The sequence below is a fragment of the Meleagris gallopavo genome, chromosome 23, assembly GCF_000146605.3.
Source record: "Meleagris gallopavo isolate NT-WF06-2002-E0010 breed Aviagen turkey brand Nicholas breeding stock chromosome 23, Turkey_5.1, whole genome shotgun sequence".
In the NCBI taxonomy this organism is placed as follows: Eukaryota; Metazoa; Chordata; class Aves; order Galliformes; family Phasianidae; genus Meleagris; species Meleagris gallopavo.
The window spans coordinates 4,303,770-4,315,007 of NC_015033.2; the positions used below are offsets into that span (position 1 = coordinate 4,303,770).

General features: G+C 61.3%; 1 protein-coding gene across 1 annotated transcript in view; it reads left to right on the forward strand.

Moving 5' to 3' along the window:
* The window catches only part of LOC100549236 (basement membrane-specific heparan sulfate proteoglycan core protein), a 17,811-nt gene that overhangs the window by 497 nt on the left and 6,076 nt on the right, over nucleotides 1-11,238 (forward strand). The window contains exons 2-36 of the mRNA XM_010723011.1: nucleotides 6-55; nucleotides 137-250; nucleotides 342-469; nucleotides 535-621; nucleotides 1,453-1,679; nucleotides 1,878-1,988; nucleotides 2,065-2,165; nucleotides 2,632-2,812; nucleotides 2,981-3,040; nucleotides 3,199-3,321; nucleotides 3,403-3,543; nucleotides 3,631-3,773; nucleotides 3,856-3,991; nucleotides 4,095-4,240; nucleotides 4,318-4,456; nucleotides 4,541-4,701; nucleotides 4,856-4,994; nucleotides 5,127-5,278; nucleotides 5,416-5,554; nucleotides 5,910-6,061; nucleotides 6,556-6,694; nucleotides 6,779-6,930; nucleotides 7,017-7,155; nucleotides 7,230-7,381; nucleotides 7,481-7,619; nucleotides 7,700-7,851; nucleotides 7,941-8,079; nucleotides 8,167-8,318; nucleotides 8,395-8,533; nucleotides 8,622-8,765; nucleotides 8,839-8,973; nucleotides 9,543-9,724; nucleotides 9,801-9,993; nucleotides 10,071-10,250; nucleotides 11,141-11,234. Coding sequence (XP_010721313.1) covers nucleotides 6-55; nucleotides 137-250; nucleotides 342-469; nucleotides 535-621; nucleotides 1,453-1,679; nucleotides 1,878-1,988; nucleotides 2,065-2,165; nucleotides 2,632-2,812; nucleotides 2,981-3,040; nucleotides 3,199-3,321; nucleotides 3,403-3,543; nucleotides 3,631-3,773; nucleotides 3,856-3,991; nucleotides 4,095-4,240; nucleotides 4,318-4,456; nucleotides 4,541-4,701; nucleotides 4,856-4,994; nucleotides 5,127-5,278; nucleotides 5,416-5,554; nucleotides 5,910-6,061; nucleotides 6,556-6,694; nucleotides 6,779-6,930; nucleotides 7,017-7,155; nucleotides 7,230-7,381; nucleotides 7,481-7,619; nucleotides 7,700-7,851; nucleotides 7,941-8,079; nucleotides 8,167-8,318; nucleotides 8,395-8,533; nucleotides 8,622-8,765; nucleotides 8,839-8,973; nucleotides 9,543-9,724; nucleotides 9,801-9,993; nucleotides 10,071-10,250; nucleotides 11,141-11,234 — 4,861 coding nt within the window. The remainder of the gene's footprint in view (nucleotides 1-5; nucleotides 56-136; nucleotides 251-341; nucleotides 470-534; nucleotides 622-1,452; nucleotides 1,680-1,877; nucleotides 1,989-2,064; nucleotides 2,166-2,631; nucleotides 2,813-2,980; nucleotides 3,041-3,198; nucleotides 3,322-3,402; nucleotides 3,544-3,630; nucleotides 3,774-3,855; nucleotides 3,992-4,094; nucleotides 4,241-4,317; nucleotides 4,457-4,540; nucleotides 4,702-4,855; nucleotides 4,995-5,126; nucleotides 5,279-5,415; nucleotides 5,555-5,909; nucleotides 6,062-6,555; nucleotides 6,695-6,778; nucleotides 6,931-7,016; nucleotides 7,156-7,229; nucleotides 7,382-7,480; nucleotides 7,620-7,699; nucleotides 7,852-7,940; nucleotides 8,080-8,166; nucleotides 8,319-8,394; nucleotides 8,534-8,621; nucleotides 8,766-8,838; nucleotides 8,974-9,542; nucleotides 9,725-9,800; nucleotides 9,994-10,070; nucleotides 10,251-11,140; nucleotides 11,235-11,238) is intronic.

The window sequence follows — 11,238 nt, forward strand, 5'->3', positions numbered from 1 at the left end:
ACCAGAGGTGGAGGAGTGCCGGTGCCCGCCGGGCTATCGGGGCCTGTCCTGCCAGGTGAGCCGGGCCTGCGAGGCCTGCTGGCCCGGTGCCCCGTACGTGGCCATGGCGCTGACCCTGCCTTCCTCTGCCCCGCAGGACTGTGCCCCCGGCTACACGCGCACCGGGGGCGGCCTGTACCTGGGGCACTGCGAGCTGTGCGAGTGCAACGGCCACTCCGACAGCTGCCATCCCGAGAGCGGCCTCTGCTCCGTGAGTTGGGCGGGCTGCTGGTGGCACGCAGCGCTTCGGGGTGCTGGGGGCACCTCCCAGCGCCGTCCCTCCGCTGCTGTGTGCCCCACAGGGCTGCCTGCACAACACGGCGGGGGATTTCTGCGATCAGTGTGCGCCTGGCTTCTACGGGGATGCCACCGCTGGCACGCCTGAGGACTGCCAGCCCTGCGCCTGCCCGCTGCTGCACCCGGAGAACCAGTGAGTGCTGGGGGCTGTGGGCACGGGGGGGGGGACGGCCCCATGCTGCCCTGCTGTCCCTGCAGGTTCTCAAGGACCTGTGAGAGCCTGGGAGGTGGCGGGTATCGCTGCACCGCCTGTGCGCCAGGATACACGGGGCAGTACTGCGAGCGGTGAGCACCCCGATATGCCCACCTCGATATGCCCACCCCGATATGCCCACCCCGATATGCCCACCCCGATATGCCCACCTCGATATGCCCACCCCGATATGCCCACCCCGATATGCCCACCTCGATATGCCCACCCCTGTGTCCTCACCCACTCTGACATCTGCACCTCAGCGTACCTGCGTTGATGTGCTCACCTTTACGTCATCATCCCAATATTCCCACCCCAATAACCAACCTGGACGTCCCCACCCCCTGTCCACATCCTGATATCCTCACCTGATTGTCCTCACCACGATATGTTCACAATATATTCTATACTCATGCCCTCACCACATTTATCATTTCCACCCCCAAATCTCCATCCCCGTATCACGATCCACATAAAATCACCTCAATATCCCCATTCTGATGTCCCCCCCTATATTCTCATCCCTGCATCCCCACCTGAACATTCCCACTCCAATATCATTATCCCAATCCAATATTCCTCCTGTATCTCAACCCCAATATCTGCACTCCAACATCCACACCCCAGTAGCCCCATCTCAGTATCCCCACCCCAATGTGCACAATCTGTTGTTCCCATATCCTTGCCCCAACATCCTCACCTCGATTTCTCAACCCAATGTCATCAGCCTTTATCCCCTCTCCAGCCTCCTCACCCCAATATTGTCACATCCTCACCTGCGTATCTCTTACCCCGGTGCCTCCATCCTGATCTCCCTCCCCCATATCCTCACCCCAACATCCTCATCTAAGCATTGTCATATTCTCACCCTGATATCCCCATCCCAATATCATCCCCTAATCCTCTCCTCGTGTACCCCACAGGTGTGCTCCAGGCTACACAGGGGACCCCACTGTGCGGGGCCAGACCTGTATCCCGCTGGGCTCTCCATCCCTGCTTGCAGTCCGTGTCCACCCACCGCGCACGGCGGTGCCACAGGGCAGTGCGGTCACATTGCGGTGCCAGGCCAGTGGGGAGCCCCCCCTGTACTACCACTGGTCCCGGGAGGATGGGCGGCCCCTGCCCAGTAGTGCACAGAGCCGGCGGCAAGGCAAGGTCCTGGGATGGGGATGGGAGTGGAGGCAGTGATGGGGAGAAGGAATGGGACAGGAATAGGGTAGGAATGGGGTTGCATACAGTTGGAAACAGCCACAAGGGATTGAAGGGACAGGCACAAGGAATGGGGAAGGGGATGAGGACAAGACATAAGGATGGGGACATGGGAGTCTCACCCATCTCATGCCCCCAGGTGAGGAGCTGCACTTTGCCAACATCCAACCCTCTGAGGCCGGTGTCTATGTCTGCTCCTGCCGCAACCTGCAGCACAGCAACACCAGCCGTGCCGAGGTCATCGTCACCGGTAGGGCATGGTGGGTGGCGGCGCAGTGACCAGGGGTGAGGGTGGGGATGGGGCTCACCCTCTTGTCTGTGCACAGAGACCCCCAGCAAGCCCATCACCGTCACTGTGGAGGAGAAGAGGGTGCAGAGAGTGAAGCCTGGGGCTGATGTCACCTTCATCTGCACAGCTAAGAGCAAGGTGAGCAGGGAGCATGGGCAGCCCTGGGAGCTCAGTAGGTCTCAAAGGGGACCAGGGAACCCATGAGTGCTTTCTGGATCATTTGGGAAACATGGACACCCATGGGTGCTCTCTGGGTCTTTCAAGCCTCGTGGGTGCCCACATCACCATACAGCTACCCTTAGGCACCAACATGGCCACAGGAACACACAAACACCCTTGGGCACCTACCTGGACCTAGGCTTCAGGGACACCCTTGGGTGTCTACCAGATCATAAAGATCCTAGAGAAACCCTTACACCCCCACGCAGCAGTGTATGGCACACAGACACCTCTGGGTGTCCACCTGGGAGTGGAAACACATTTAGGTGCCCGTGTGGGTCCCCGTGGTGTCATGCAGGGCACACAGACACCCCTGGGTGCCCATCCAACCATGTGGGTCCTACAAGCACCCTTCAGTGCCTCCTCACTCCCTGTCCTCCCCCAGTCCCCTGCCTACACCCTGGTGTGGACACGGCAGAACCACGGGACGCTGCCATCACGCGCCATGGATTTCAACGGCATCCTCACCATCCGCAATGTGCAGCCTGAGGACGCCGGTGTCTACGTATGCACTGGCTCCAACATGCTGGACATGGACGAGGGCACAGCCACGCTCTATGTCCAGGGTGCGTTCCTCCTCCTCCCAAAGCCCTGAGGGGCACCTCCAAATGGGCAGGGGCTGAGCAGTGGGAGCCCCGAGTGTCCTTTTGGTGAAAGCTCCTTCTGGAAAAGCTGGAACCCAGACACTGGGGTGATGGGCCCCACCAAACTTAAATCTGACCCTCCCCTTGCAGCCCCTTCAAAGACCCAGATGTATTATGGACCTGTTGAGTTTATGGAGGGGCACAGACCGGGTAAGTCACCGCAGGGGGACCCGTTTGGGGCCACGCACACCCCCTGCCTGCTGCATGCCGGGCTCCACCGCTTACCCCACACCACGCCGTTGCTCTGCTTTGTGCCACCCCCCGGAGGGCACCAGCGCACCCTGAGCCCCCACCACGTGTCACCACAGCTGCCACTGCCACCGCCCCCACCGCCAGTGTGGAGCCGGCGCAGCTGAGCGTGGCACTGGGGCAGCCGGCCGAGTTCCGCTGCGTGGCCACCGGCAGCCCTACGCCCACCCTTGAGTGGCTCGGTAGGTGCTCACCACGCGTGGGGACGTGGGGACCGGGCTGAGGGATGCAGTGGGGGTGACGTGGTGCCCATGTCCTTGCAGGTGCGCTGCCACCACGAGCGGTTGTCCAGGGTGACACACTGCGGTTCAGTGCTGTCGAGCCCTCCGATGAGGGGCACTACGCATGCCGCGCACGCAGCAGCGCTGGGCAGGACATGGCACGGGGTTACCTTCGTGTGCAAGGTGAGCATTGCATCCCAATCCCCAGCGCCCTTTGATGTCCTTGATGTCCCCATCTTGGTGCTGGCATTGAAAGCATGCTGCCCACAGGTGCCGATGAGCCAAGGGTGCAGGTTAGCCCAGAGCGGACGGAGGTGCAGGAGGGCTCAACAGTGCGGCTGTACTGCCGTGTGTCGGGGTCACCCACTGCCACCATCTCCTGGGAGAAGCAGGGTGGCACTCTGCCGCCCCAGGTGAGCTGGCTGCAGTACCCAGCAGTGCTCTGGGATCTGGTGGCATGCCCCGGGCATCACTCACCCCATCCCCATGCTGCAGTCCCGCTCTGAGCGCACTGACATCGCCACGCTGCTCATTCCCTCCATCACTGTCGCTGACGGTGGCATCTACCTCTGTGTGGGCACCAGTGCTGCCGGCACGGCTCGCGCCAGCATCGAGGTGGTGGTGGTGCCAGGTAAGGGTTGGGAATGCCGCTTTGGGGATGCCTCAGGGTTTGGGGACAGTTTTGGGGTGCCCTGGGTGCCTGCTGGTCCTACAGCCCACCTTGATTCCTGTAGGAGCTGCACCACCTGTGCGCATTGAATCCTCATCACCTTCTGTGACTGAGGGACAGACCCTGGACCTGGACTGTGTGGTGGCAGGATCCGGCCATGTCACCGTCACCTGGTACAAGCGCGGTGGCTCCCTGCCTGCAGGCCACCAGGTAGGGCACAGGGAACAGAAGGCTGCCCCAAAAGCTGCCCTGTGCTCCATTTTCTGATACTGATGTGTCCCCACCAGGTATCAGGGTCCCGTCTCCGTGTCCCTCACGTCACCGTGGCTGATTCAGGCGAGTATGTGTGCCGGGCGAGCTCGGGGACCAGTGTCCGGGAGGCCTCTGTCATCGTCACCGTCGTGTCCAGTTCTGGTTTGTCCTATGGTGAGGCTGGGCTCTGCATTGCGGGTGGCCGTGGGTGGCCCAGGTGTCGTGTCATCATCCAGTCATCATTCCCTTCCCCTCCAGGACCACCGGCCTCAGGTGGCCAGGCTCCCGTCAGGATTGAGGCGTCCTCCTCCGCCGTGGCTGAAGGACAGACCCTGGACCTCAACTGTGTCATCGCCAGCCCCTCGCAGGCCACTGTCACCTGGTACAAGCGCGGCGGGACCCTGCCAGCCAGGCACCAGGTAGGGCATGTCAGAGAGTCTTTCTCTAAGGTGGGGAAGGCTGGGAATGATTCATGTCCTTTGCAAGCTCAGTTGTTACTGTGCAAGCCCAGGCGGCCCCATGGAAGCCCCAGCAGCCCCTTGCAAGCTCCTACGTCCCTCTGTCCCCCTGCAGGTGTCTGGCTCCCGGCTGCGGCTGCTGCAGGTGACAGCGGACGACTCAGGTGAGTACGTGTGCAGGGTGAGCAGCGGGGCCACCACCAAGGAAGCCAGCGTCATGGTGACAATCCAGCCCAGCGGGGCCGGCTCCTACCGTGAGTGGGGACTGGGGGTGGCACTGCCCACATTCTGTACCCATGTGCTGCAGCACCGAGACGGCTCTCGTGTGCTGCTGCCAGTGGGGATCAGCCATCGACACAATGTCACCCTCTTGTCTCTGTCCCCAGCCTCAGGCGGCACGACACCGCTGCGCATCGAGTCCTCATCCTCCACCGTTACTGAGGGACAGAGCCTGGACCTCAACTGTGTCATTGCCAACTCTGCACAAGCCACTGTCACCTGGTACAAGCGTGGCGGGTCCCTGCCGGCCAGGCACCAGGTAGGGGATGCAGAGGGGAGTGTCCTCAGAGTGCGATGGGTGGGTTTGACCCGTGGTCCCATGCAAGGCCAGGTGTCCCCATGCGAGCCCAAACAGCCCCACATGGAGTTCAGTGTCCCCCTGCCCCCTCCCCACAGGTGTCTGGCTCCCGGCTGCGGCTGCTGCAGGTGACAGCGGCCGACTCAGGCGAGTACGTGTGCAGGGTGAGCAGCGGGGCCACCACCAAGGAAGCCAGCGTCATGGTGACAATCCAGCCCAGCAGGGCCAGCTCCTACCGTGAGTGGGGACAGGGTAGGAACAGCGATGTTACCTGTGGGTGGGTGACACTCCCTGGAGCTGCCAACCAATGTGCGTACTCGTTCTGAGTTCACTGTTACTGGATCCCACCTAGTAACAGTTTTGGGGACAGCGCTGTAGGCACACCTGTAGGGGTGCAGAGCTGCCATGCAGCCATGGAGAAAGCACCCAGCAGGGAGGGATGGAGCTGAACGCCCGCTGTGTCCCTAGCAGCTGGGAGCATGGCACAGCTTCTGGGTCCTGCTTCTGGTGTCTTCCCAGGATCCTGATGCCCCTAGGTGGGACACGTGGTGGTGCACAATGCTGTCTCTAACTCTCCCATCTCGGTCCCCAGCCCCAGGTGGCACAACACCGCTGCGCATTGAGTCCTCATCCTCCACTGTCACCGAGGGACAGACCCTGGACCTCAACTGCGTCATCGCCAGCCCTGCACAAGCCACTGTCACCTGGTACAAGCGTGGCGGGTCCCTGCCGGCCAGGCACCAGGTAGGGGATGTAGAGGGGACTGTCCCTAAGATAGTGAAGGTTGGGGTTGATCTATGGCCCTGTGCAAGGCTATATGGTTATGTGCAAGCCTAGATGTCCCCAGGCAAACTCAAATGTCCCCATGCGAGCCCAGATGTCCTCAGGCAAAACCAGCCCTGTGCAAACTGGGTTGGTCCTGTCAAAGCAGAAATGGCATTTGTGCAAACCCAAATGGTCCCACATAATCTAAGGTGGCACCATCCAATGCCCCATGATCCCATGCAAGCCCAGTTGGCATCCAGGCAGTTTCAAGTGGCCATATGCATGCATTGTGCTGTGCAAGACCAAATGGCACTTGAGCAAGCCCAGATGGTCCCATACAAGCTCTCCTGGCTCCATGCAGGCCCAGATGTCTCCTTGCAAGGCAAAAGAGCCCCTGTGCAAACCTACAAATCCCGGTGCAAGTCCCAGCAGTCCCACGCTGGCTCCAGTAACCCCCTGTCCCCTCTCCACAGGTGTCTGGCTCCCGGCTGCGGCTGCTGCAGGTGACAGCGGCCGACTCAGGCGAGTACGTGTGCAGGGTGAGCAGCGGGGCCACCACCAAGGAAGCCAGCGTCATGGTGACAATCCAGCCCAGCGGGGCCGGCTCCTACCGTGAGTGGGGACTGGAAAGGGATGGGGATATGGGACCATGTACTACGTGTCCTCGTGGGGTGACTATGCTGCTCTCATCCCCAGCCTCTGGTGTCACGCCCCCGGTACGCATTGAGTCCTCGTCATCCTCTGTGTCTGAGGGACAGACTCTGGACCTTGACTGCATTGTAGCCAGCCAGGGCCAGGCCACCGTCACCTGGTACAAGCGTGGTGGGTCTCTGCCAGCCAAGCACCAGGTAGGTGGAAATGTCAGGGGAGCACTTTGAGGCAGAAAGAAGGGTTTTGGGGTGTCGAGGTGTTCATCTGATGTGTGTTCTCCCAGGTGTCGGGCACCCGCCTGCGCATCCCCCAGGTGTCAGCGGGCGATTCGGGCGAGTACGTGTGCCGGGTGACCACAGGCAGCGTCACACATGAGACATCCCTCATTGTCACCATCCAGACTGGTGCTGGCTCCTCATATGGTACTGGGAATGGGGACTGGGAGGGGACACAGGGGCGTGACTGAGGGGTGGCCGCTGACCCCTCTGCTCCCCAGCTGTGGGCGTCACGCCACCTGTGAGGATTGAGACTTCGTCCGCCTCCGTCACTGAGGGACAGACCCTGGACCTCAACTGCATGGTGGCCGGGCAGGGCCACCCCCAAGTCACCTGGTACCGGCGTGGCGGGGCTCTGCCCCCCAACAGCCAGGTAGGATGCAAGGGGCTGGTGTCACTTAGAGGGCTCAGCCCCACACCCTGTACTGTCGCTGCTCGCTGGCACTGACATGTCCCCGCCGCGTCCAAACAGGTGTCAGGCACCCACCTGCGCCTCGCCCAGGTGTCAGTGGCTGATTCGGGCGAGTATGTGTGCCGGGTCACCCTGGGGACTGCCACACAGGAGGCTTCTGTCATTGTCACCGTGCCCAGCAGTGCTGGCACCTACTACTGTGAGTGCGAGCTAGAGTGCAGCACTTGGGGACAGACATATGCCACCATGGTGCTGAATGCCCCCATTTCCTGTCCCCAGCCCCTGGAGCCTCCCAGCCTGTGCACATCGAGTCCTCGTCCTCTGCCATCGCCGAGGGACAGACCCTTGACCTCAACTGTGTGGTGACAGGATCTGGTCCCACTACTGTCACTTGGTACAAGCGTGGTGGCTCCCTGCCTGCCGGCCACCAGGTAGGGCATGGGGAATGGGGGGTCATCCCAAAATCCTGCTCTGTCCCCCACTCTCTGGTCCTGACATGTCCCCACTGTGTGCCCAACAGGTGTCAGGAACCCGCCTGCGCATACCTTGGGTGTCGGCGGCCGATTCGGGCGAATACGTGTGCCGGGTGACTACGGGAGGTGTCACACAGGAGACGTCCCTCGTTGTCACCATTGATGATGATGCCGGCCCCTCCCACTGTGAGTGCCACTCTGTGGATGGGGACATGGGGACCGTGCTGGTCCCTGGTGCTGGGAGGGACCTTACTCTTAATTCTGCCCGTGCAGCCTCCAGTGTCACGCCGCCTATCCGCATTGAGTCCTCAGCATCCTCCGTCACCGAGGGACAGACCCTGGACCTTGACTGCGTGGTCGCCGACCAGGGCCAGGCCACTTTCACCTGGTACAAGCGTGGCGGGTCCCTCCCAGCCAAGCACCAGGTAGGTGGGGAGGTGGCAGGGCAGAGGCTGGTGGCCCCGCATGTCCAGCTGATGCCACCCACTGCAATCCCCCCAGATGTCGGGGTCCCGCCTGAGGCTCTCACAGCTCTCCGTGGCCGACTCAGGCGAGTACGTGTGCCGGGCAGACTTGGGCAGCACCTCCCGTGAGGCCACTGTCGTTGTCACCGTCACCTCACGCGACAGCTCCAGCTACCGTGAGTGCAGCCACAAGGCAGAGAGGAGCACTGGTGTCAGGGGCAGCGCGGGTGACCTCGGTGGCTTCCCTGTCCCTTGTCCCTGCAGGCCTGCAGAGCCCCATCATCTCCATCGACCCGCACAGCATGGCTGTGGCCCCGGGTGAGGATGCCACCTTTAAGTGCCGCATCCATGATGGTGCTCGGCCCATCAACATCACCTGGCGGATGGGACCTGGCCAACACCTCCAAGGTACGGTGGTCCCTTGGGTGGCCCCAGCATGGTCCCCGCGGTGGCCCAGGTTCTGATCCTTCTCCTTGCCCAGACAATGTGAAGATCAGTGCCAATGGTTCTGTCATTTCCATCGCTGGTGCCCATGTGGGCAACCAGGGTGCGTACCACTGCGTGGCCTCCAACCGCTTTGGCGTTGCCAGCAGCGTTGTCAACCTCCTGGTGCAAGGTACAAGATGGCTGGGTGTCCCCATCTCTGTCCCCACTTTCTCCTCGTGCTCCACATGCTCTTAGGATGATGTGTCTCCATTCTTGTCCCCATATTGTTGTCCCCCGTATGCTTCTGGTGCCCCCAGGATGTTCGTGGTGTCTCCATCCCCATTCTGATGTCTTTATCCTTGTGCTGATGTCTTCTGTTTTGCTACAGGCACCCCTGGGCTGGTGGTGTCCCCATCCCCTTATGGCCTTGGTGCCTGAAGGGTGGTAGTGATCCTGTCCCTCTCCCTTTGGGATGTTCTCCAGATGCTTCTGGGGTGGTGGTGTCCTGATCCCTATACTGACATCCTTATCAAGCTTCTGGTGCCCCTGGGGTGGTGGTGTCTATGCCCCTATGCAGATATCCTCCAGGTGCTCCTGGGGTGCCTGTTCCTCCACCTGCATCCCTGTGATGTCCTCCACGTGCTCTAGCTGCCTCTAGAGTAGCAGTGTCCCCATGGCCATGATGGTGTCCTCCAGGCGCCTCTCAGGTGGCGATGTCCCCATGCCCATCCCCACACTGACACCTTCCCCATTCTCCAGGTGCCCCCACAGTGTCAGTGATGCCACCAGGCCCTGTGACGGTGAAGGAGGGCAAATCTCTCAGCCTGGAGTGCCTGGGCCGGGGTGAGCCACGGCCCCTGGTGCGCTGGAGCCGACTGGGCTCACGGCAGAAGGTGGAGCACCAGACACTGCTGCACATGGACAGCCAGGCCGTGCTGCAGGTGAGTGGGGCATCCCGCGCTGCTGTGTACTCCAGGATGTGTCAGGTGCTCATTACCCACTCTCTCCCCTTGCCAGTTCTCACCAGCCAAACCAGAGCATGCTGGGACCTACATCTGCACAGCACAGAGTGCTCTGGGTTCGGCACAAGCTCGCGTAGACGTCAGCGTGGAGACGGCACAGAGGCACCCTGGGGCCCCCAGGGTCACCGCACCGCCCACCATCACAGTGGTGGCTGGGGACACTGCCACGCTGCACTGCTCGGCCACAGGTACGGGGTGGGGACGGCCTCCATGGGCACCTGCCTGGACCCCCTGTCCCGGGTGACATGGGGTGACATGTCTGCAGGTGAGCCTGAGCCCAGGATCGAGTGGTCGAAGCTGCGGGCACCGCTGCCCTGGCAGCACCGCGTGGTGAATGGCACCCTGGTGATCCCCCGTGTGGCGCAGCAGGACTCGGGCCAGTACATCTGCAATGCCAGCAGCCCCGCCGGCTTCACCGAGGTCTTCGTCACCCTGGATGTGGAGAGTAAGGGGCTGTGGTCGGTGCAGCACGGGTCCGCCTCCGTCACCCGCTCACCCTTTGCTGCTCTTCCTCCGTCTGTCTGTCCATCCCTTCCAGATCTGCTCATGTCCTTCCCCTTCGCTTCTCACACTCCTCTCACGTAGATCCATCCTCACTTGTCCATCTCAGCATTCATTGTCTTCTCCAGTTCTTTATGGACACCTTCACCAATCCCTTCCCCCTCGATGTTTCCATTGCCTTGTCCATCTCTGCACTCATCATCTCACCATCTGTGCTCGCACTCCTCTCCATCCAGTGGCCACCTGTTTCTTGGCCATCCCAGCGCTCATCCCTGCATACAGCTCTTTCTGCTTCTACTCGCTCTCTTCCATCGCTCCACAACTCATCCATCCTGGCACTCAGCCGTGTGTACGTCCATCTCTGCTCACATCCGTATTTTCCTCGTGGATCCATCCTTTAACTCTCATCTGCGCAGTTCTCTCTTTTGCTGCTCGCTACTCCATCCGTTTTTCACCCAGCCATCGCTTATCCACCTCAGCTGACACTCTGTCCATCCCTTTGTCTTGGACATGTCTGTAACACGTCCATCCAAGCACTCATCCCCACACACATCTACCTTCCCCCTCATCCATTCCTTGGAGATCGCTCCACGTCTTGTCCTTCCCTGCTCTCTTTTCTCCATTCATCCCTTTCTCTCAGTTACATCCCTGCACCCATCCCTGCACACATCCACCTTCATCCACACCCCTCCATCCATTCCTTCCTCTCGGATTCATCCATCTCTCACCCACCCCAGCACTGCTCCATCTCCACCCCACCCACACCCTCCCGCTGACACTGACACCTTCATCCCCATCCTGTTCTCACAATGTGCCGACGGCTCCATCCCACAGCCCCGCCATACGCCACAAGCTTACCGGAGGACAGCGCGGTGCGCGCGGGCGACACGGTGCAGCTGCAGTGCCTGGCCCACGGCACCCCGCCACTGCTC